The 21,854-nt window shown below is 33.6% G+C and overlaps 9 protein-coding genes and 1 non-coding gene across 10 annotated transcripts; 5 read left to right on the forward strand and 5 right to left on the reverse strand.

Annotated features, from left to right (window-relative positions):
* The first annotated feature begins 2 nt into the window (after positions 1–2).
* On the forward strand, positions 3–76 carry NAEGRDRAFT_t376. Its single transcript has one exon. It is a non-coding gene; the product is annotated as a tRNA-Val (tRNA).
* A 118-nt stretch (positions 77–194) lies between these two features.
* On the reverse strand, positions 195–5,087 carry FM180 (uncharacterized protein; the record flags this gene model as incomplete). The annotated part of the gene is made up of 1 exon (XM_002676098.1): positions 195–5,087. One exon carries the CDS (start codon positions 5,085–5,087, stop codon positions 195–197), a length of 4,893 nt encoding a protein of 1,630 aa, XP_002676144.1.
* Positions 5,088–5,709: 622 nt separating this feature from the next.
* Positions 5,710–7,155, forward strand: NAEGRDRAFT_68775 (uncharacterized protein; the record flags this gene model as incomplete). The annotated part of the gene is made up of 1 exon (XM_002676021.1): positions 5,710–7,155. One exon carries the CDS (start codon positions 5,710–5,712, stop codon positions 7,153–7,155), a length of 1,446 nt encoding a protein of 481 aa, XP_002676067.1.
* A 217-nt stretch (positions 7,156–7,372) lies between these two features.
* Positions 7,373–8,667, forward strand: NAEGRDRAFT_68776 (uncharacterized protein; the record flags this gene model as incomplete). The annotated part of the gene is made up of 2 exons (XM_002676022.1): positions 7,373–7,519; positions 7,573–8,667. 2 exons carry the CDS (start codon positions 7,373–7,375, stop codon positions 8,665–8,667), a joined length of 1,242 nt encoding a protein of 413 aa, XP_002676068.1.
* A 675-nt stretch (positions 8,668–9,342) lies between these two features.
* Positions 9,343–10,257, forward strand: NAEGRDRAFT_49880 (uncharacterized protein; the record flags this gene model as incomplete). Its single annotated transcript, XM_002676023.1, has 1 exon — positions 9,343–10,257. One exon carries the CDS (start codon positions 9,343–9,345, stop codon positions 10,255–10,257), a length of 915 nt encoding a protein of 304 aa, XP_002676069.1.
* A 1,012-nt stretch (positions 10,258–11,269) lies between these two features.
* Positions 11,270–12,847, forward strand: NAEGRDRAFT_37016 (uncharacterized protein; the record flags this gene model as incomplete). The annotated part of the gene is made up of 5 exons (XM_002676024.1): positions 11,270–11,358; positions 11,485–11,703; positions 11,786–12,030; positions 12,100–12,290; positions 12,426–12,847. 5 exons carry the CDS (start codon positions 11,270–11,272, stop codon positions 12,828–12,830), a joined length of 1,149 nt encoding a protein of 382 aa, XP_002676070.1. The 3' UTR covers positions 12,831–12,847.
* Positions 12,842–13,978, reverse strand: NAEGRDRAFT_49881 (uncharacterized protein; the record flags this gene model as incomplete). Its single annotated transcript, XM_002676099.1, has 1 exon — positions 12,842–13,978. One exon carries the CDS (start codon positions 13,976–13,978, stop codon positions 12,842–12,844), a length of 1,137 nt encoding a protein of 378 aa, XP_002676145.1.
* A 453-nt stretch (positions 13,979–14,431) lies between these two features.
* Positions 14,432–16,915, reverse strand: NAEGRDRAFT_68780 (uncharacterized protein; the record flags this gene model as incomplete). The annotated part of the gene is made up of 1 exon (XM_002676100.1): positions 14,432–16,915. One exon carries the CDS (start codon positions 16,913–16,915, stop codon positions 14,432–14,434), a length of 2,484 nt encoding a protein of 827 aa, XP_002676146.1.
* Positions 16,916–17,032: 117 nt separating this feature from the next.
* Positions 17,033–19,633, reverse strand: NAEGRDRAFT_68781 (kinesin-1; the record flags this gene model as incomplete). Its single annotated transcript, XM_002676101.1, has 7 exons — positions 17,033–17,308; positions 17,353–18,525; positions 18,565–18,675; positions 18,721–18,839; positions 18,884–19,030; positions 19,074–19,209; positions 19,283–19,633. The coding sequence occupies 7 exons, from the start codon at positions 19,631–19,633 to the stop codon at positions 17,033–17,035; spliced, it is 2,313 nt and encodes a 770-aa protein (XP_002676147.1).
* Positions 19,634–19,806: 173 nt separating this feature from the next.
* Positions 19,807–21,807, reverse strand: NAEGRDRAFT_34419 (uncharacterized protein; the record flags this gene model as incomplete). The annotated part of the gene is made up of 4 exons (XM_002676102.1): positions 19,807–20,021; positions 20,076–21,258; positions 21,303–21,403; positions 21,444–21,807. 4 exons carry the CDS (start codon positions 21,805–21,807, stop codon positions 19,807–19,809), a joined length of 1,863 nt encoding a protein of 620 aa, XP_002676148.1.
* Between the last annotated feature and the right edge of the window lie 47 nt (positions 21,808–21,854).

Consider the following 21,854-nt stretch of genomic DNA (forward strand, 5'->3'; position numbering starts at 1 on the left):
AAGCAGCGATAGATCAGTTGGTTAGATCGTAAGCCTAACACGCTTAAGGTCGCGGGTTCAAGCCCCGCTCGCTGTATCCTTTTGCTCAAATTCTTGTTTGGTTAAATTGCAATAATATTTTGACAGTACCAGTGTGTAAACAACAGGTACGTAGATTTTGAATTTGAATGAGGTACCGTTTTCACTTAGAATATTTATTTCTTTTCAGATTCATCTATTACAGAATTTTCATAATAATTCTTGAGTTCTTGCTGTTCTTGTTCAACAAGCTTGTTAGAACTCGAAGGAGTATGATAGGAAACTTCTAGATCACATCCAAGTGGATTTTCATGATGTTTCTCCTTCAATAAATAGGTTTGAGAAAGTCCTTTTCCTTTCACTTCAACCATTCTCTCTTCAAACTCAAATAAATCATAAACTCTTCCATAGGTAGATCTGGAAATTTGAATTCTTCCTGGAAGTGAAGTTGATTCCATTCGAGAGGCAGTATTGATTGTATCTCCCCACAAATCGTAGGCAAACTTTTTAAATCCAATCACTCCACCAACTGCATCTCCTGTGTGAAGACCAATTCTCAAATTAATGGCTGTGTTATTACTCTGATTGATATTTTTCAAGAAGGACATGATTTCAATGGCAAATCTCAACATTCTTTCTGGATGATCCGATGACTTGCTTGAATGTAAACCACTCACACAGAAATAAGCATCTCCAATGGTCTTAATCTTGTCAACCAAGTGAACTTCTGTCAACTTGTCAAATCCTTGAACAATTAAATTCAATATTTGTACCAACTCACTTGGTTGTAATTTTGAACTCCAAGCTGTAAAGCCAACCATGTCACTGAAAAATACAGTGATATCATTCACTTTTTCATATAAATTCTCTTCTCCATTTTTCAATCTTGAAGCCATTGACATTGGCAATATATTCAATAATAAATCTTCACTCTTCTTCTTTTCCTCTGCAATCAAAATACTCTGTTTCTTTTCAGGTGTAATATCTCGAACAAAAACAATCAAAATTTGCTTCTTTTCATGAATTGAAATTGAAACTGAAACTTTTGAGGAGAATGAAGTCTTGTTCTTTCTCAGAGCCATTGCTTCAAATGCATCATGACTTTCACCTGTTGAAATTAATTTGGTTATTCTTTGAGAATACTCATCTGTGAATAGAGATTGAATGGAGAGTCCCAAAACTTGTGACCTCGAATGTCCAAACATTTCCTCAGCTGAATTGTTGAAAATGGTGATATTTCCATCCTTATCACAAATAATGGCAGAATCAACACCTCCATTCAAAATAGTCTTGACCATTTCAATCTTGTCTTCCTTTTCATCGGAACTCATCTCAAATTTGGACATTAACTTTGTTATCTTTGAGGATGAAGGAATAGAATTACTCATGACATAATCTTTCAAAATCAAATTATTGTCAATCAATTCCAAATTTACATAATTCAACATCATTCTCAAACATGCTCTTTCCTTCCAATATCTTTTCAATGAAGAGTAACAAATCAATGCGTATAAAAGTGTGGCAACAAAGCACAACACAATCATGCTAGCTGTTAGGCCAATACTTGAAATCTTCTCGTGTTCTACAAGGGTGGATATAAGAAGTTGTAAATTGGTAGTTATTGTTTGTGTTATGTAAAAAATGTCTGTAAAATAAGCAGTCACCATTTGTGTCATACTCTTTTGTTGCCCAAAGAATACTTCGTTGTAATCTAAAGACTTGGTAATATAATCCGTCAGTGCAATGGTCAAACTATGACAAGGATCTTCCATAGGAATGGTATCGTTACAAAAGTCTCCTAATATATAGTCTACATCTTGATATTTTCCAACAACGGCTGATTGATAGGATGTTGATTCATCACCCACAATCACATAATTCCAGTAAGTTCTCAAGTCAAGTAAATCTTGCTTATTTTCCTCATTGAATATCAAAGGCAAAGTAGTGAGGTACTTTACTCTTTGAAAGTACCAAAGTAACCTAAAGTTGGTTCTACTTGTTCTTAGGGAAACTGCATTGATTGAACCAACAACATTCATAGATTGGGAACTATTTTTGGTATTTGATTGTAGCTCTACAACAACCAAGACGGAACATAGGCAAACAATTATGACGAGTACAAAACTTCCCATCATTACTAAATTTCTCATTTTAAAAAAGGAATTAGACGAGCTTATTGAGTCATCAATTTTCTTGTCAAAATTGTGATAAACCTTTCCGACTTCGTCTTTTGCAATCCTTCTGAATACCTCCCTTAGCTCAGTGACTATTCGTCTGGCATGCACAAAGATAATGGAAAAGTAAATCATTACAATTAGTAGATACGTGGTTAGAACAGAAATCACAGTAATCCATAATTGCTCAAAATTAGCTTCCAAAACATCAATACTTTCTTCAACAAATTTTGAACACAGACCATTAAAAGCTAGAGACATGGATATTCTATTGTAAAATAGAAATAGGTATGGATAATTATCATCTAAATGGGATGTTAACACCTCAATATTATTAAATTGCTTCAACAACGTTTTACCGTGTGTTAATATTGAAGACAAGTAGAATTGAATAGATGTATTGGTAGACTTATATCCTGGAATATCGCTTGTTCCGTCCAGTGATTCATTAGCAATAGGAAGTTTAAGATCATACTGATTTTTCAAATATTCCTTAGCAACTTCAGGCATTAACAAATTATTATCGCCTGCATAGATGACAGTACCAACTGTATCTAACAATGTCTTTGTGTATATAATTGTAGAGTTGAGTAATTTTTCAGTATTGTTTCCTCTTGAATAGAACTCGGTTTGAAGAGCTCCTATTTGTGCCAATAACTTGTAAGGCACAGATGTCATTAAGCATACTTTCTCTTGCATGGACATTCTTTGGTTAATACTCTGAGAAAATGAAAAGGCTATTGGAGCAACAATACATATAGTAGACAATGAGACAACACAAAAAATGAAAAACAATACAGAATACACAACCGTTGACATTGGTGTGTTAATGGCTGTGCGCAAGATATGATCTTTTCTATCTTCATTATCCTCGGCAGTTACACTTACAGAATCCCAATTTTCCAAGTTGGCTCTTTGTGAGTCTATACTGAATCTAGAGGTAGTTCCTTTGTGAAATGATTCGTGGGCTTTGGATATTTGGAGAGTTGATCTATTCTTCTTATCATCATCATTGTCCTGTGCTTCTTCAAATAAATCTCTTGCCAAATTGATTTCCCATTTGTATTTTTCCAAATATGAGGCATAGGATCTGAGAAGTGTCTTGTTGGATCGGTTGGCAATCAATAAATTGTCATAGATGGTGTCACATTCATTGTAAATGGAACAGCTTGTTCTATTGATGTGCTCCAATTTATCAATGGATGGTTTGTCATTCAGTAATTCTTTGAAGAATGATTTGTGACATCTAGATAAGGATTTGACTTTCTTTTCAACCACTGCAAGTTTTCTCAAAACTTCAAGATTATTTCCATGGAATGCATGATATTCAATCTCTTCATTTCTCAACATGATGTTGAACAATTGAGCTAGTGATGGTGAATTTCTTTGAGCTTTTTGTAAAAGAGCCAAACCAATACTGTATGATTGAGAATCATCATATTCCTCAATTCCACCAAATGAAACAAATAATGCACTCACAATCATCAAATCAACATTTTCAATTGATTTCACAAATGTATTCACACTGTGCTTGGCCAAATCAAAATCACTTCCTTCTTCTGTTTTGAGCTCTGATTTGCAATTCATTGAAAATCGAATGAAGAGTGCCAAATTGTCTTGTCTCTTTTTGGAATCATCCAATGTTAATAAAATATTTGAACTATCTGCCTTGTTGGAAATTAAATTTCTGATTGATTTCAATTTACGTGAAATGAAAAAGTGAGCACCAATAAAACCAAGAATGAATGAAAGAATGGCAAGTACACAAGTAACAACAGTCATAATTCCACCAATCACTTGTTGGTCCAATGAAGTTGAAATGAACTGCAAAATTAATGGTGAAATTGGAGTGAATGCTTTCAATGAAATGAAGGCAATATATAAACAATTCTCCCATTTCCTGAAGAATGGCAATGTTTTCAACATGATTACCAATAATAGTAAATTCATGACAATTTTCAAAATTGAAGCAATGAATGAATATTGAGATGTGCAAAGAATGGTGGCAACTAAACTCAATTGATTTACCAAATTGAAGAGTATGAATGTTGAAGTTGAATACATGGAGAATAAAATCTTTCTATTCAATTCAGCACTTGTTTCAACTGTCAAATAACTTGCAAGCATTGTCAGGACAATATTCAACAGAATACCTATGCATGCAATGGCCGTAAATATGATTTGTAGCACTGAAGAGAAGTCTTCATTTGGAAAGTAATAGAGTGATCCAATTGAAGAAGTACTTGGAGTAATTAAAATACAATGAACTGAGAGCATGAATAAGGAAAAGGTTCTCTGAAATATCAATGAATTCAAAACAAATGATTTGAACTTTTCAAAGAATTTTCCTCCCTTTCTTGATGCCCATTTACAATAATAAATGGCCAATCCTGTCATGATTTGTAAAACAACAAACAACACAGATAAGGCAACAATAAGATAATAAGGATAGAATTCAGAGGCCAAATTGAGTGGAAAATACAAAGCTCTCCAAATCCAACCTGGAATCACTCCCCACATCTTGTTAGAAATGCCACTTGTCAATGTTGTTGAGTTATCATCCACCAAAGGTGTTGTAATGGAAGAAACAATGATTGAATTATAAATCAAATAGGCATGATAGAATATCATCCAAAAGAACATGTAAGTATTCTCTTTCCCAATCAATGACTCTTTGGATCTTAGTGTGGTTACAAATGAGAACAAACTAATTCCTGCAGTATTCACTATGCTTTTCCCTGACAAGGAGGAAGCATACGAACCAGATGTGGCAGAAGTCCCTCCACCAAACTGAGAATTACTATCACCACCATCATTAGTGGTTCTATTGGGGTGAATAGAGAATTGAGGTTGTGCTACTGTCGAACTTGTAACTGGATGTACTCTTGACGCCATTTGTTTTTAAACTGATAAATTGACTAGATTGAGTTTTGCACCCTTACTTCATAAGTTATTTAATGTCGTACTGTCTTTTCTTATTATCTTGTGATTGTCCAATGGTATATTTATCAAATAAGGACACTAAGATTCTGATTTAAAGCGAATGTTTCGAGCTTTTTTGGTATGATGGTTCCGAAGGGAGATATGCATCATGATAATTTGTTGTGAAGTGTTGTTACATGGCCACAATATTGAATTGTAAAAAGCTAGATCGTATGAAGTGAATCTAGCTTGTCAACACTTGTTCATTTTGTTTGGAAGGTATGGCTTTTAATTTATAATAATTGATGATTCATGATGTATTGTCTTCCGATCAATGGTTTACTGATTTCCAATTTCTGATCAGACTTGTTTTTGCCTTTTTACTATTTAATACCACACTACTTTTTGATATCTTTGTTCGCAATATTTCTTACTTCATCAACTTAAGAAGAAAACCCATGATTTAACCACAAACAAAGAACTCATAATTTTGTTTTTTTTGAATCATGCTTTTAAAAGTAACGGATGGTTGGCGGGAAATAACAAGCAAAAATAATTGTTGTCCACACAAATTGCAATCTTTCATATTAAAAAAATGGTAAACAAGAAACTGGCGTTTAGTTTGATAATTTTACTCCTGTCACTGATCACGGTTTCATGTACAACTGCAATTTTCAATCTTCCATACACTACCATATCAACATCAAATTCCTTTTCGTTTCCTAAAGCAACCGATTCTTGTTCTTTAATTGTTTCATTTAATAGAACTTTATCCGAAGCTTTACTTTTCACAATGAACAAATATTCAACTTTTGATTATAAGAATCTTCTTCCTGACTCTTCATTTTCCTTGCTGGGTGTTTATGAAATTATATTGAGAGCTGATTATTTGGATTTTGAAGAACTTTCGTTTGACTTGAGTTGTCAAAATGGAATTACGAACGTTAGCCCACAGAATATGCGTATTTATACACTAGAGTCTGGTAATATCTTTAAAGATACAAATTCCTATGCTTCTATTCCAACAAATATTGTTTACTCAACCAGTTTTCAATCAAATTCAAGTTATTCAAAAATTATTGGATTTGCTGGAAAAGTTGATAGTGGAATTGCAATTATTGGATATGTTAGTAATTTCTTTGGACCTTATGAATTTAAATATCGATTAAAAATTGATTCAAATGTTCAAACAGTTGAAGCACTAACTCTTTCCTTACCAAATATTCCTCCACAATTGATACCTTATGGACTCTTACTTGATTATACTGGATTTTATTATGATTCTAATGGATATACTTCACTGTATGCATTTAGTGTTAGTAGCAGTGGTGTTACTCTTCCTAATTTTAAAGGGGCTACTTTACAATATTCATTCCAAGATGGAAATACTTTTAGAGATGTGAAAGGAAATGCAATTCAAATTTTAAAGAGTTCTCTTGCATGTTTTATCTCAGCTGATGGATATTCCTTTACAAAGATAGTTTCTACTGTTACATCTACAGCATTGACATGTAGTGGCTTTTCAAATGTTCAATATATTGCAATCGCTGCTACACCAGCAGTTGCAGGTGCTAGTAGTAGTTCAGGATCAAAGGGTTCAGCCATTCAAATGTACAGTGGAAATTATGTCTATACCAATACGATTTATTCGAAAGTTTATTACGAAATTAATGTGGAATCAGGAAAGACTTTGACATTGAGTAGTATTTCATTAAATACAAAATCTAATGGAAATGCATACATTACCATTGATTCAGGAGGAGATAGTAGCACTATGGAATTTATTTTCTCAACAACACAACTTTTCAGCTTGACTTATACGAATTACAACAGTTATTCGAAAACAATTTATGTTTCAGTTGAACCTTCTTCCAGTTCAACTAACATTTCATTTTTACCTTACATTTCAGATTATTACAATGTTTGGTCCTATCGACTACCTGTTATCATTACTGTTTTGGTAATTATTCCATGTTTCACCTTATTTACCATCATTACTGTCATGATAACCATCAAGAAAAATTCACGTCAATCACAGTGAAATCAACTAAACTTTACAATTATCTAAAAATAAATACAGGTTCAGTTGACTATCTCGTTGTTTTAAATGAAAAGACATAAAAAAAATGTTTGCAAAATTAAGCTCAGGATCTTTTAATTCAGTTAATTTTAGAGAGGTTTTGAATTCTGGGAAACTACCATCTAGTTCTTCAATTACATATGAAGGAATTATGAAGGAATATTTCTATCGGACAGGAATGAAAGTTTCGGATCAATTATTGGAAAGCGCCTATTCGGTTGCCATTGATCATGATCCAATTACTTTGGAAAAACAAATTCATTTGGCTTTAGGTCTTCACAGTTGTAAAGATGGAAAGAATGAAAGAAAGGATTTAAATTTGGTGGTATGTGAAATATATTTAATATTTATTTTATAATATTTTACAAAATATTAAAGATTGTTTTGGATATCAGTGGATCCATGTCAAGTTCCATGTCTGGAAAGGGTTCAGAATCAAAAATGAAAGTTGCCAACAAAGTAATTTGTGAAATAATTGATAATTTGAAAGATTTTGAAAGATTGGGAATTGTTTTATTTGATGATAAGGCAGAAACTTTTTTACCATTAACTATAGTTCAAGATTTAGAAAAGAAATCACTTAAAGAGAGGGTAATGAAGATTACTGAGAAGGGATCAACAAATTTTGAAGCTGGAATGAAAAGAGGAATTGATCTTTTTTCTACAATGGATTCGTCTGATTTATCCAATTCGAATAGAATTATTTACTTGACAGATGCTTGCCCAAATGTTGGAGGAACAGACAGTCTTGATGTTCTCACAAAAGATGCTAACAGTGGACCTTATGGAATTCTTTCAACTTTTATTGGAATTGGTTTAGATTTCAATTCTGAAATTGTTGAAGAATTGACCAAAGTTCGTGGTTGTAATTATTTCTCAGTTAAATCCTCTGAAGAATTTAAAAAGATTTTGAATGAAGATTTCAATTATATTGTAACACCAATTTGTTACAATGTCAAATTGACACTTGAATCAAAAGATTATGAAATTGAGAAATGTTTTGGAACCAATATGGCTGAGCAAGCAACAGGTGAGATTATGAAATTAGATTCATGCTCAGCTGGTCAATTGGATGAAAGAGGTGTTAAAGGTGGGATTGTTTTATTGAGATTGAAACAAAAAAGTCAACCAATTGAGGATTCTATCATTAAATTGACACTTTCATATGAAAATGAGGAGGGAAAGAAATTTAGACAAGAAAAACAAGTCACAATTAAAACTGATCTTGATGGAAACTTGTATGAAACCAATGGAATTAGAAAGGCTGTAGCCTTGGTGAGATATGTAGAAATTGTGAAGGATTATTTGGACAAGAAGGGAAACCAACACTCAAAATCAAATACATCTCCAGAATGGAATTCTAAATTTTTACAATTATCAGAAATTTTTACCAATGAAATGAATGAAATAGGAGATGAACTAATGAAGCAAGAGCTTGAAGTTATCAACAAACTAATTTACTATTCCAAGTGATTGTTTCAATAAATTCCATCGAGTTTAAATTATGACTGATGCTGCCAATAGACCTCATCTTCCAGTAATTGACATCTGGATCGATTTCATCCTCAATGGTAACTATTATGCTTCACTTAATATTTTCATCTATGTGAAGATATTTCAGATTTCCTCATAGATATTCCTCCACAATAAAGTTTCAATGCTCGGTTTTATCACCTCTAACTAATTCCCCAGAACATGACACTTTCATATGAAAACTTTGCAAACATCTTTCACTAAATAAGGAAATATCAGGTAGCATATATTTCAATTTTGATGGGAAAGGAATTAATTCCTTCAATAATAATAAATAAATTAATCCAAATGTGTCCTCCACTCGTAGATCATTCTTGAATAATTCCCAATCATGATTGCTTTTAGAATTTCAATTTTTTGTTTCATAGAAAATTCCTCAGATGGTGCATTCGAGTGGAAAGAAACTTTCTCCTGGTGAAAGCATAACAATCTTCTCATCAAAATTGCATGTTGTACTTTCGGTAGAAATGTTAGACGAAAGAAGAACTAAAATTGTCAAAAATGTGGTGAGTTGTTTTTGCATTTTTTTAAAGAACACAAAATTTTGTTGGACTTTGAAATAAATAACAAAAATACTTGTTATCACTAACAAATTACAGCAAAAAAAAACCAACAATGACCATTGGAAAGAATAACCGCGTTTCAGAAGATGGCTCCTTTCACTCCAAACCATTATCCCCATCTTCATCCTCCTCTTCTTCATCTACCATTAAAACATCAAAGACATCAAAAAAAGACAAGCAACAATCAAAGGCCAGGAAAATTGGTAAATATAAAAGTTTGGCTTTAAAAATCAAATCAGATTGGGAACCACTTCTTCATAAAGTGATAGAGTCTTTCTGTCAAGACGACTCTTCTTTAACAAATTACGGTGCACCAAGTTGTTTCTATGCTCAATTTAGTTTGTTCAGTGCTCAAGATAAGAGTAATAACAGTGATCAAATTTTCATCTTGAACAGGAGAAGTAAATCGAAAATATATGCCCCATCAGCAGAAAAATGTTGGTTTTTCCTTGTGAGAGGCAATGAACTCGACAAACCCTACGAATGCACGCAAGATAAGACAGTTGGACATTATTTTGTTCAAGATGAATGGATACAGCATGGTACTGGTGAAGAGTGTAAATTAGGATTTGTGGTTAAATATCAAAACGATTTGTACATACATGTGGTGAGTGAGCTAACTTTCATGGGAGTGATTGAGAATATTGGTAAGGTGAGAGAAAATACAAACTATTGTAATGTTAAAGAGTATGAACCTGATGAAATGTTAAATCTAAAACAGAAACCAACTATGAATGAATTATACCCCTCTCTGAAATATTGCAATGCTGAAGAATTGACACAGGAAGATGTAAATGAGAGTCAGCTTGATAAACATATTCAAGGTTTCATAGATCACTTTTGGAAAGGTCGACAAATCAAACCTTCATTTGAATTATTTAAGAAGGAGATTAAATCCTTGGCCAACTCAATGCTAGAGAAGGATTCAGAGAAAGAGTCTGGCTACGAAACTGAGGATCAAGATTGAATCATAATCCCGAATCTCTCAATAGATGAGTAAATAATAATTTACTATTCATGAATAATATTAAAACTTTATTAAATAGAGATGGTTGTAATGTTTGGAGTGTCCAATTTGTTAGAATTTCTATTCAATGAAGATCACACATTAAAATGGTGCAACTACTAATAAAAACTCCAACAATGGGACACTCAAACATGACAGCCATCGAGTGTGTTTGTTCTTTTTTCAAAATCAAGAGTGAATTGGTCTCAATACAACTCTTTTTTGGTCTCAAAATAAAATTCCTTTTTGAGCACTTTTTAACACAACACTGGAAATACTCATCCATCTCATATTTGATCTAGATTAAGATAAAAACTCAGATAAATTTGATTAACAAAAGGTTGACTGAGAGTTTACAATTTTAAATGTACTCAGCAAGGCATCCACTTTCAAAGTTGTCAAAAAAGACATTTGACTTGCAGGTCCATACCTCAATAGAGATATCGATCTCATCATTTGGTCACCACACCACCAACCTCAATCCACTCTAGTTCTCCACCTTCATTCTTGTTATCTTCCCACTCACGAACCATCACAAAACGTGAGGAAGGAAATGCCGTATTCGTTTTTGGCGGCAATTTTTCTCACGCTTGAATCAAAACAAGCTAAAAATAAAACAAAACATTTAAATCAGAGTTTCATCATCAGAACAAAATTCACAAACAAACAGCAACGGATTGTTACGTTTATTTTAGATCAAGAAACAGCAGCAACAATAGAAAAGATTTTGATCAGTTAATTTAAAAGATTTTTAATTATCATCATCAAATAGGAGGATTTAATTATTAAACAATAATATATACACGTGGAAGTATTAATTTGCCTTGACTATTACTACCGACGATATTTATTAAAATCATTATCATTGAGACTTGTTTTGGTTTGATTGTTGATAAGGACAAGTTCAAGGCACTCTTCATCATCACAACTACTTGTGAATATTCTCTTGTAAAAGAATCAACATAATAACAAAATGCTTACATTACCAGTAGAGCCGGGCTATAGCATGGGAAGTTTTAGGATTGGAATGCCCATTTCCGAAGCTATTCAGCATTTGAAACAGTATGTGGATCAAATGGTCAAGTTTTTCCAAAACAAACAAGCTGCCAGTGAATTGGTAATGATTCAAAGTAATTCTTCATCATCAAATAATGCTGAGGTAAATGTTCCTTCATATTCTATAGTGAGTTTGGATGATAAACCAAATGCTGTGGAAATTTTGTACAATGAAAAGGATCCTCTGAATAATGATACTATTGTGAAAATTGTTGAGGAAGATATTGTATTATATTTCGAGTCAAAAACACAACGATTGAAGTTAATTCAAATCAATAACGTTAAAAAAGTTAAATTATCATATGGTGCTAGCATATTTAGTGGTCCGAATGTTGATGCTAGTTTTGTAAAGTAAGTACTATTCACAATTTATTAACAAAATTCTCATCAATATCTTTCTATTTAAATAATATTTCTTTAATAATAACAATAGTATTTATAATGTATTCGGTCCAACTTATCCAGGCGAGTTTGACACAAAATCAAACACGTACAAGTTGACTTATCCTGGTCTGACTTTTGTATTCCCAATCCCTCCAATGTTTTCTCATTTGTACTCAGATGGTAAAGAGTTACCAATTGAATTCCCAAATAATACCACTCCAATAGCCACCACCATTTATCTTTTCCATGGTCATGATCTTGCAAAACCCAAACTACCTCCTGTAAAATCAGAATGTACTACCAACATTACAAATGGATCAAATTCTAAAAATAAGGAAGAAAATAGGAAGAGAATTGATTCAGCTACTCCTGACAGTTATTACGAGCCAATTATTGTCAATCTTGGAAGGGGCATTGAATTATCTTACTCAAAGAAGAAAATCAAATTTGGTTATTCAACTCAAGATGTTTTAATGATTCTTGGAGCTCCAGATAAGATTTATTACAAGAGGAATGACAAGTTGAGAATTCACGCTATAGGAGCAGGCCAATCTGTAAATGGACGTTTACTCTCTGAAAAGGAAGAAGTTGCCCAACCAACAGAGCACACTAATGGATACGAAAGAGTTCTTCAACGTGACAACTCCCTTAATACCATATTGGCACCATCAACTAATAATAGATCCAAGCAAACTGTTGGAAATGACTATTTTTATAATTATTTTAGTATGGGCTTTGACATTATGTTTGGAGGAAATACACACACAGTACAAAAGATAATGCTTCACACTAACTTCCCTGGCAGTGTTGATTTTAATACGTACTCTAAATGTAACTTCTCCATTCCAGTGTCACAATTCGAATTTCAAGAGAAGAGGGAAAATCAATTTATTGGTCCAGATGAAAAGTTTTCCAATGTTCAAAAGATACTTGATGGCACTCCTTGTAGCAAACCAATTGTTCATGACCACACCAAAGCTAATAATCCATTTGGAGGAACCAAATTCTTTGCTTTTAGAAATTGTATATTTGAAGTGATTAGTAGAAATGATCATATTAATTCATTGACCTTATTTAAGGATGAAAACAGCTAGCAATAAACTGTTTAGTAACCAAAATCATCCATTCCATCATCGTCTTCTTCCTCTTCTTCATCATCCCATTCTTCTTCTTCATCATCTGGGTAGCCATAAATATCATTGTAATTGTAGTTATTTTGTCTGTGGTGTTCATCCTCTCCTTCTTCACTGTCTTCATCATCTGGATACTCATTGTTTGGATTGCCAGATGCATTGGAATCTTCAGAATCATATTCATCATCTTGAGCAAAACCATACTCATCCTCCAAATTACTTTCAAGCCATAATTGATCATCAAATCTTTCAAATCTCAATACATTTTGTTGATCTTCATAATTTTCAGAGTCAATATCATCCATCTTTGTACATGTTTCAACAGTATAGTAATCAACTTCAAATTCATTATCACAAATATTTTGCATTGATTCAGTGGCTCCCTTTCCATAAATTTCATCCAACATGGAAGCATAATTTGACAAGTCAACCTTTTCTTCCTTTTTCTCTGTTTGTTCTCCAGATAAAACTTGCAATTCCACAATTTGCTTATTTCCTTCATTTCTCATCTCACTAATTCTCAACATTCTCTTCTTCTTCATGTCACTTTCATGAGCTTTAGTTCTCTCAGTAGTTTTAGCTTTAATATTTGTGACTTGTTTGAGTGAAGATTGTTCCGAAAGCTTTGTCTTTTCTTCCACCACTTTCTTTTCACTCTTCACAATGGTAAATTTATAGAGTGAGAATGATGGCTCCAGAGAAAAGGATGAAGAATCCTTCTTCTTATTCAATGAAGTAGAAGCAAATTGCTTCTCCAAATCAGACATTTTAGTCTTTTTCGATTGTTGAATAGATGGAATGTAAAATGTTTCCAAAGGTTCTTCATTTCTCTTTCTCTTGACACAAAACACCTTTGTTGCAGATGCACTCTTACTCTTTTCATCAATTTCTTCAATGAGAGGTTGATCCTTCTTCTTAGTTGCTTTAGCCTTGATTGATGGCTTCTTTTGTTGAGGAACAGAGAAGGGTGTTGGTTGAGCATAATTAATCTCCTCTCTATATTTCAACCAGAAGGACATATCATCAAGTGTGAGTCCTTTAGGTAAATTGGTAAATGTCTTTTGTTCCGATGGTTTTGTTGATGCGGTAACTCCCAATGATTTGTCCATGTCATCAAATTGATTATTTAAAGCCTTTGCTTTTTGTTCAAAATTACTAGTACTTGATGGAGCATCTGATGATGATGATGGTGCACTATTAGAATTGATACCCGAAGATTGTGCTGATGATGAAGGTAACATTTTTTTTGAATTTATAAAAATTAAATTACTTCACATACTTCATCTAGTTTAATAAATTAAGTTTAATTGAACATGAAGAAGAGTGGGAATGAGTTTAAAAAATGTATTTTTAATAAGCATTTTCAAAAAGGTTCACAATTAAAGGTGTGAACCAATTTGATTATAAGAAGAATATCAGTTGTGGTGTTGAGATGGTTTTTCATCTAGAATATTGTCAACCACGCAAATTTGTTGGACATTATCATGCTTGTTATGTCTGTAATATTTTGAATGATATTCAAATGTGATTTCTATGGATACAGTGCAGATCAAATTGTGTCACTAATCAAATAAGTTGAATGTGTTTGATGCTCCATTGTCATTCTTCTTTCTATCTCTGAATGGGAATGGAATAAATCCAGGAGATTGATCACCAGCCAAGTGTGGAGAAGTGTGAGATGGAGGAGAGTGATGATTTGGAGTTTGTTGTGGTGGAGAATACATTGAATTACTAGTTGGATATCCAACTGGAGAAAAACCAAACGGATTATAAACAACATTAGGATTTGGCATTTGAGCAAATCCTCCCAAGAATGGCGTTCCTGGAGCAGTTCCCCAATTGGCCTGTGGATTAGAGGAAATTCCACCATTATGCCAATTTCCAAATACACTGTCATAAACAGATGGAGCATTGGATTGTTTTTGTGGTGGTGAGCTTAATAACTTGCTCATCAAATTTGACTTTTCTATTGGTGAACTTAGTCCATTATTTACAGGAGTTGAAATTCTCTGGTTGAATAATTGATCATTGATGAATGGTGAATCTACATTGTTTCTCATGAATGGCTTTTCGATATAGTCGTTTCCAGCTTGGCTTGAAATGTTAAGCTTGGAAAGTGATGAAGGACTATCATTTTTCATTTCTGGAAGGGATGTGCTGTCAGTCTTCCAAATATTACTGCCTCCTGCAGGAGTAATGAAGCCATTGGTGCTTGTTGTAGCATTGTTAGGAAGAGCAGTAAAACTCTTTGGTTCAATATGTTGATGGTCCAAAGTCATACTGTCACTAATGTCATCCACAATAATTTCATCATTAATATCATCCAACAAGTCTCCGTTAATTACAATACTCTCGTCATCAATTTTATCGTCATCTTCAATATCATCTTCAAAGCTTGCTGTTGAGAAGGCTCTGTCATATTCTCTGTAATAAAAACTGATAATCTTGTCATTGATGAGTTCATTCATTTGCTTTTGGAATATCTTGTTCAATGATTGTTTCACATTGGAGTTTTCATTTCTAGTTGAAAAGGTTCCAAGATTACCATTCAATGGATTGTATCCTAGAATGTCGTGATAAAATCCATTTTCTCCATCATCAGCAAGTCTTTGATCATCGACAATTTTAGCATATAAGAAGCAAAGGTTATTGCACAATGCTTCATTATCATAGAGGTAGATTTTTCTATTTTGAAGGAAATATTCAATGTAGAGTACCAATGAATTGTAAATATCAAAATTCCTAATAGAATCAGATTCATAAAGATCTGAATAGTGGGAGATGAGCTTGGCAAAGAAAGCTTCGTTGAAAATCTTACTATAATTATTGGAATTTTGTTGATCCACAAACAAGTTCATGATTGTTGCTTTGAAAAAGTAGGAGCTGTCATTTTCAGGAACTTCTGCAAAAATTTCCTCAATAATATTCAAATTATCATCATCCAATTCTTCAATAGTAGATTGAGATTGGAATAACTTTCCATGGAGAGTTAAAAGTTTGAAACTAGGTTTTCCTTTCATCTTTGGAACGTTATTCTTGAAAAGAAGAATAATATTATCTCTAGCAGATTTGAATGGTCTGTGAATACAGCTCAAACTTCTATAATATCTATAGATGGCCAAAAAGTAGTCATTTTGATAGGTGGAAATTACAGCCAATTGATTCCAAGCATTGCCGAAATTGTAAGATAATTGAACGGCTTTCTTGTAGTACTTTTCACTCTTTGAAAAGTCCATATTCTTAGCATTTAGCAAGGTTTTATATCTGAACAAGTCACCTCGTTGGAGAAGAACTTTTTCCTTCTGGAATAGTTCCGAAATCTTTTTATAAAACTCCTTATACTCCAAAATACTATCATTAAGAAACTTGATGTATAGATCCTTTCTCTCCTTCAATACAGGGTTTCTTCTGAATAATTCAATCAATTTGTAATAAAAAGTTTTCCAAATTTGCAAAATCAAATCATACTTCTTGTCATACTCTGTATCGGAGAGTGCAATATTTTGATATTGTTGAATACAAGTTGAACGAAGAGAACAAAAGTCTTGTGGTTCTCTTTCTCCGCTAAGACTTTTAATTACATTAGGGATCTTTCCTTCATCTGAGAGGAATGCCAAGTATTGTTCCTCATGTTTTTTAACTAGGGAGCATTGAAGTTTAGTTGATTTTTCATTGCTTGGTTTCGGAGTTGGATTTGATGGATTTTTCAATAACTGTGGAACAGCAGTTACATTGTTTGTTCTAGTTGATGATGTTGTTGTAGTTACATTATTAGGTATCATCATAATATTTCCGCGTTGTTGCTGTTGATTATTTGTACTAGATGATGTTGCTCTACCGTTTGATGGATGACCACTAGTGGTTGTTGTTGTTGCTGGTTTTTCTTGTTGTTGGGCAGTTGTTTTTAGGGTGAGAGGATTTTTGTAGAATCCTTTTCCTTCCACTCCTTGTTGTATTTGTTGTGGTTTTTGCCCACCATTATTAATACCACCATTGTTTTGCTTGTTGTTGATCATCGAACGAGGTGGATTCGTTGAGGATGACATTTTTTAATCAAATCAGCAACTTTATTAATAGAACGAAACTGCGTTAACTTTTAAGTTGTATTGTAATTTGCACACAATACCAATTTTGTTTAACACAAACATTTTACCTTGCGATTTTTATTTCGTTGTTTCAATTAGGGAATGAATAACTTCTTCACAAACCAGTATCCACTCTAATTGTTCAGTTTCAGTTTGTGTCTTCATTACCAAATCTCCACGGCTGGTCTGTGTGATTGTAAAGCTCAGTTCCGTGTCTGATTTCTTAACATTTGATTTGGCTGTAAATTTAATTTCTTCTGGGTTGATAGATTTGATTGTCTTGTACACTTTCAAGTGAGGATCCATACTTCCCAACACTATCCAACGTTTTTTCCAAACATCCTTGCTTGCTTTCTGTAATTGAAAAGTTAAAATACTTGAACTAAAAAAACACTTACCTCACTTCTGGTCATGACAAGTACATTTCCACACTTGATCATTTCGTTGGTGAGACTATCCTCTTCTTCCTCTTCATCCAGAGAGTCATTAAGATTTTGTTGATGTTTCTTGAACCCTCCCTTGATTGGAACGACAAGCTTTCCTCCTGTTTTTTGTCCTATTCCTTTAACAGTTTGATTTTGTGAGAGTTGATTCAAAATACTACCCTCCTCAAATTTAACCTCCTTGTTGTTTGTTAGGAAAACATCCAACTCATCCTTAATCATCTTACTTTGGTTTTCCAACATTTGTACATAATCTTTCAACTCTTGAGTGGTGAAATTCATTTCCAACTCACTAACATCCTTCTCTGAAATATTAGAAAGAGACTCACTAGATGAAACAGTATCGGCTGCTTGAGATTGTTTTGGTTGCTCTGTGGATGTAGGATTTGTAATGAGTTGGTCCATATAGTCTCTAATTTCATTAGATGCAGTCTCCACTATTCCCTTAATTTCCGATCTATCTTTTTTAATTTTCATCAGCTCGTCAATTACTGTTGTCACTGCACTAGAGTACTGTCCATGGTCTTGCAAGAGTTCATCCTCAGTATTTTCATTACTAGCTACCTGAGTGGAGAGCTTCAACTTGAGGTGTTCATTATTATTTTGTAGTTCCGTGCATTGTCTCTTATATTCAACCAGTTCTGAAATGAGAGAGGAAGTTTTTTCTCCCATTGTAATATTCAGCTGGTTTTCTCTTCCTTTCAAAATTTCCACTTCAAGTCTCAATCTCTGAATTTCATTTTCCTTGTCTTGTATCAGTTTATCCTTTTGTTGAACTTGCTTTAACAGTAAAGAGTTTGCATAGCTGAGCTTTTCATTATTATTTTTGGAAGCTTTAAATGCAGACAATTCCGATTCCAAAGACAAGTTTTGTGCTCTCAAGTCGTTAATTTCTTGCTTGGCAACTGCTAGTTGCTTTCTATATTCAGAGTCACTAGTTTCCAAATTGACTTTTGGTTTGTTTTTAATATTTTTAGCACTGTGACCAAATCTTAGGGATGAAATTGTTTCTTCCTCGTTAATTGTACTCGGTGAGCAATTGACCATGAGTGTGGTTCTTGCATTTCCTCCAAGGGCATCTTGTAAAAGTTTAGTTAGTTTACTTTCTCTGTAAGGTACGTGGGTGCTCTGCAAACGTTGTCACACCATTATAATAAGAAAACTTACATTCTTCTCAGTTAAGGCGTTAATAACCTTAGCTAGAGTGGCAAGACTCTTATTGATTGTCTTGGCTTCCTCTAATCTCAACCCTGTGGCTTCAGTCTTGGAAACTTTTTCCTGAAAAAATATGAGAATGAGTTTTAAAAGAAATCAAAAACATACACTTCCCGCAAGATCTACAATATACAATTTGGAAACTATTTTCTGACCTTTTCTAGTGTCATGTTGTGTGACAGTTATTGAGAAGATGGTGTGACTTCTACTACTGTCTCTATTCATTTCTGATAATTGATGATTAGATTTACAACAATAATTCAAAACTTACTAGTTGAGGAAATTTTCTTATTCTTATTACCAATTTTCATCAATCTCAATACTTCCTCCTCGCTAGACACGTACAACTCTGAGAGATCTTCCACATAAAAGTTCTTTTCGTTAGTGTCTTCCTTTACATTTAAATTTTGTTTTGAAGCTATCATACAGAGATTATTTAATCACAATCTCACTAAACTTACGTTCGAATAAATCATACAATTTTTCCATGTAAACCTCAAAGAATGATACTTTGACTGTGAACTCTACATGGTCTGGTGACTGATCTATTGCCTCAAACAAACCACATACCATTCTTGGAGCGATACCTCTCTCATCCTAAATAATTAAATCAATGAATATCACATATGATGTATTAGAATCCACAATCCATCAATACTACAATACATACAAGTTTGTTCTTCTTCGGCAAATTCATCATGGTGTATGTTTTACCGGAACTAGTTTGACCATAAGCAAAAATCGTACAATTGTATCCCTTGATAATATCTTCAATGAGAGGTTTTCCGACCGATTCAAATACACTAGATTGACTTGCTGTAATTCCAAATACTTCATCAAAAGTAAAAGTAATACCCTTAGAGGGCAGAGTCACTGTCTCGTGATCATTAATTTCCATACAATGTCTTCCTCCTGCTTCCATCTCCAAAGTTGGTCTAAATCTACAAACAACTTGCACCCGACTCCTCGTAAAACTCTGACTCGAGGTAAGGGATGAAGAGCTAGAGCTGTGATGATACATTTTTTCGAGTTTGATTTTTTTGATTTGTTAAGATGAGGCGCGTTTTGTTGTTTTTGCAGTTATATTGTTGGGTAATAAAAGTGATTCTCCATGATCATCACAATATGTAATTCAATGTGATATATCTCTGAAAGCATCTACGTAGATGTAGATTGGGTATTATCGGAATGTTGCTAGATAAAACTTGTCTTTTCTCTTTCCATGTTTTTAAGGTGAGAGGACCATTGTTTGGAGAGTCGTTCTTGCTGTTGATATTCTGAGGCAAGTCGATTGGCACGTTCCTCTTCACTCTCGAGGGAGGGCATTACTACAACAAAATCAATGGATAGTATGAAACAGGCAGCTTCGGTGGCAGTTTGGAAAATGTTTCTCTTCACTCCACACGGTTCTAGAATGGTGGAGAAGGTTATCTTGTCAATGTATTTCTTTCCATTGTTGCCACTGGTGTGATGTGGTGGCAGGAGACTCATGATGGAATTTCTTGAAAGATTGAGTCCACAATAGGTATTTCCACTTTCATGTTGTAAGGATAGTGTCTCAATAACTTTGGATGCATTGAGTCCAGCATTGTCACACAGAATGAAAACAATTTCCTCTAAAGATTTTCCAAATGATTTCATGCACTCGAGAATGGATAGGGCGTGGCTATTGGTGGTTTTGGTTGACTTGTCAAGACAATACTTGTGAAGGAGAGTTTTTAAATGCATTTCAGTGGCACCTCCACCGAGATGGCAAATAGGTTCTCTGATAACATTTTCTAAAATACACAATGCATCGTGCATACTTCTCTTCGATTCTTCCAGAATATTTTCCTCTCCTCTGAGTACGATGGTCATTGTTTCATCATGGCCTGACTTTTTAAATCCAGACAAGATACAGTAAAAATCCTCTCCAACAGTTTTCTCCTCAAACATGGAACATGTTCCATACAATTGTTCATTCTCATACATGGTAGAAAGATCTTCAATGGAGGAGAATATCTGACCACCCAATGACTTGACAATTGATTCAATGGTTTTAGAATCCATCTTTCCAAGTGAGGTGATTCCATTTTGTGTAAACCACTGAGTGGCAATATCTCCAGTAGTTTGTAAATTAAGAATAAGATCACACTTTGTGTTGGTAATGACGTCCAGTTGTCTCTTTAGCAAATTCCACTCTGTTTCAATAAAATTCTGATATTGGATTGGATTATTAATAACAATTCTAGCAAATTCTTTCTGGTGCTTGAGTTCCAATTCATGATTGAGGATGAGGATTTTTGGATTTTCAATTTTCTTTTGTTGTTGTTCATATCCTGCATAGTAAAAAGGTCTCCTGAAACAAATTCCCTCAATTACGAAAGAATCTTGTATTGAAGAACCAGGAATTGGGCAAAATTGAATATTCTCAATAGAGAATGCATCTCCTATTTGAGAGTTTCTTTCTTGTTGAACTGTTCTCAATTTATAGTATGAATCCACCAGTAGTGAGGCAAAAAAGGATGAATGATTTTTCAAAATCTTACTATTGAAAGGTACTCTCACAAGTTCAATCAAAATATTTCTAGTACTTTCATTCCAATCCTCCAGATTAAGATGCAGCTCAATTTCCTTCAATTCCTTCTCTACAAGTTGATGTGCCAGCTGAAAATCAATATTAATTTCTCTCAAATTCCAAGAAAACAAACCTTATAGCTCTGTATAATAGTATGAACATTGTATCCAAGATTCAGTAAATGTTTAGCTTGCCTCAACAAGGCACAAGCCAACAATACCACACTTGTTGTTCCTTTCACATGTCAATAAAAAATCAAGCAATGACAACCTACCATCACCCACTTGTTCATCCTGTGTCTGGCTAATATTCACCAATAATTCAATTACAGGTTCCGTACTAAATGCCCATTTGATACTCTCAACTTTTGATTGTTGTTTATCATTTGGTCCTTTTTTAATTTTCCTTTTCAAATATTGAAGAATGGTGGCTCCATCGTTGGTGATTGTGATTTTACCACTCTCCCTCTCACAAAACAATTTATCTCTTCCGAATGGTCCATAGGTAGTTTTCAGAATGGATCCGATTTTAAGAGCAGCCTCTATATTATCTAAAACAACTTCTAATCCATTCCTTCCTCCTGCAATGGAAGATGAAGAAGCAGAAGAAGAATTTTCGGAAGTTATTGTTCTTTGCATTTTTATTAATAATTAGAAATGAAGCACACAATATTCATAGCAACACA

This window comes from Naegleria gruberi, assembly GCF_000004985.1.
Source record: "Naegleria gruberi genomic scaffold NAEGRscaffold_30, whole genome shotgun sequence".
Lineage (NCBI taxonomy): Eukaryota > Heterolobosea > Eutetramitea > Acrasida > Naegleriidae > Naegleria > Naegleria gruberi.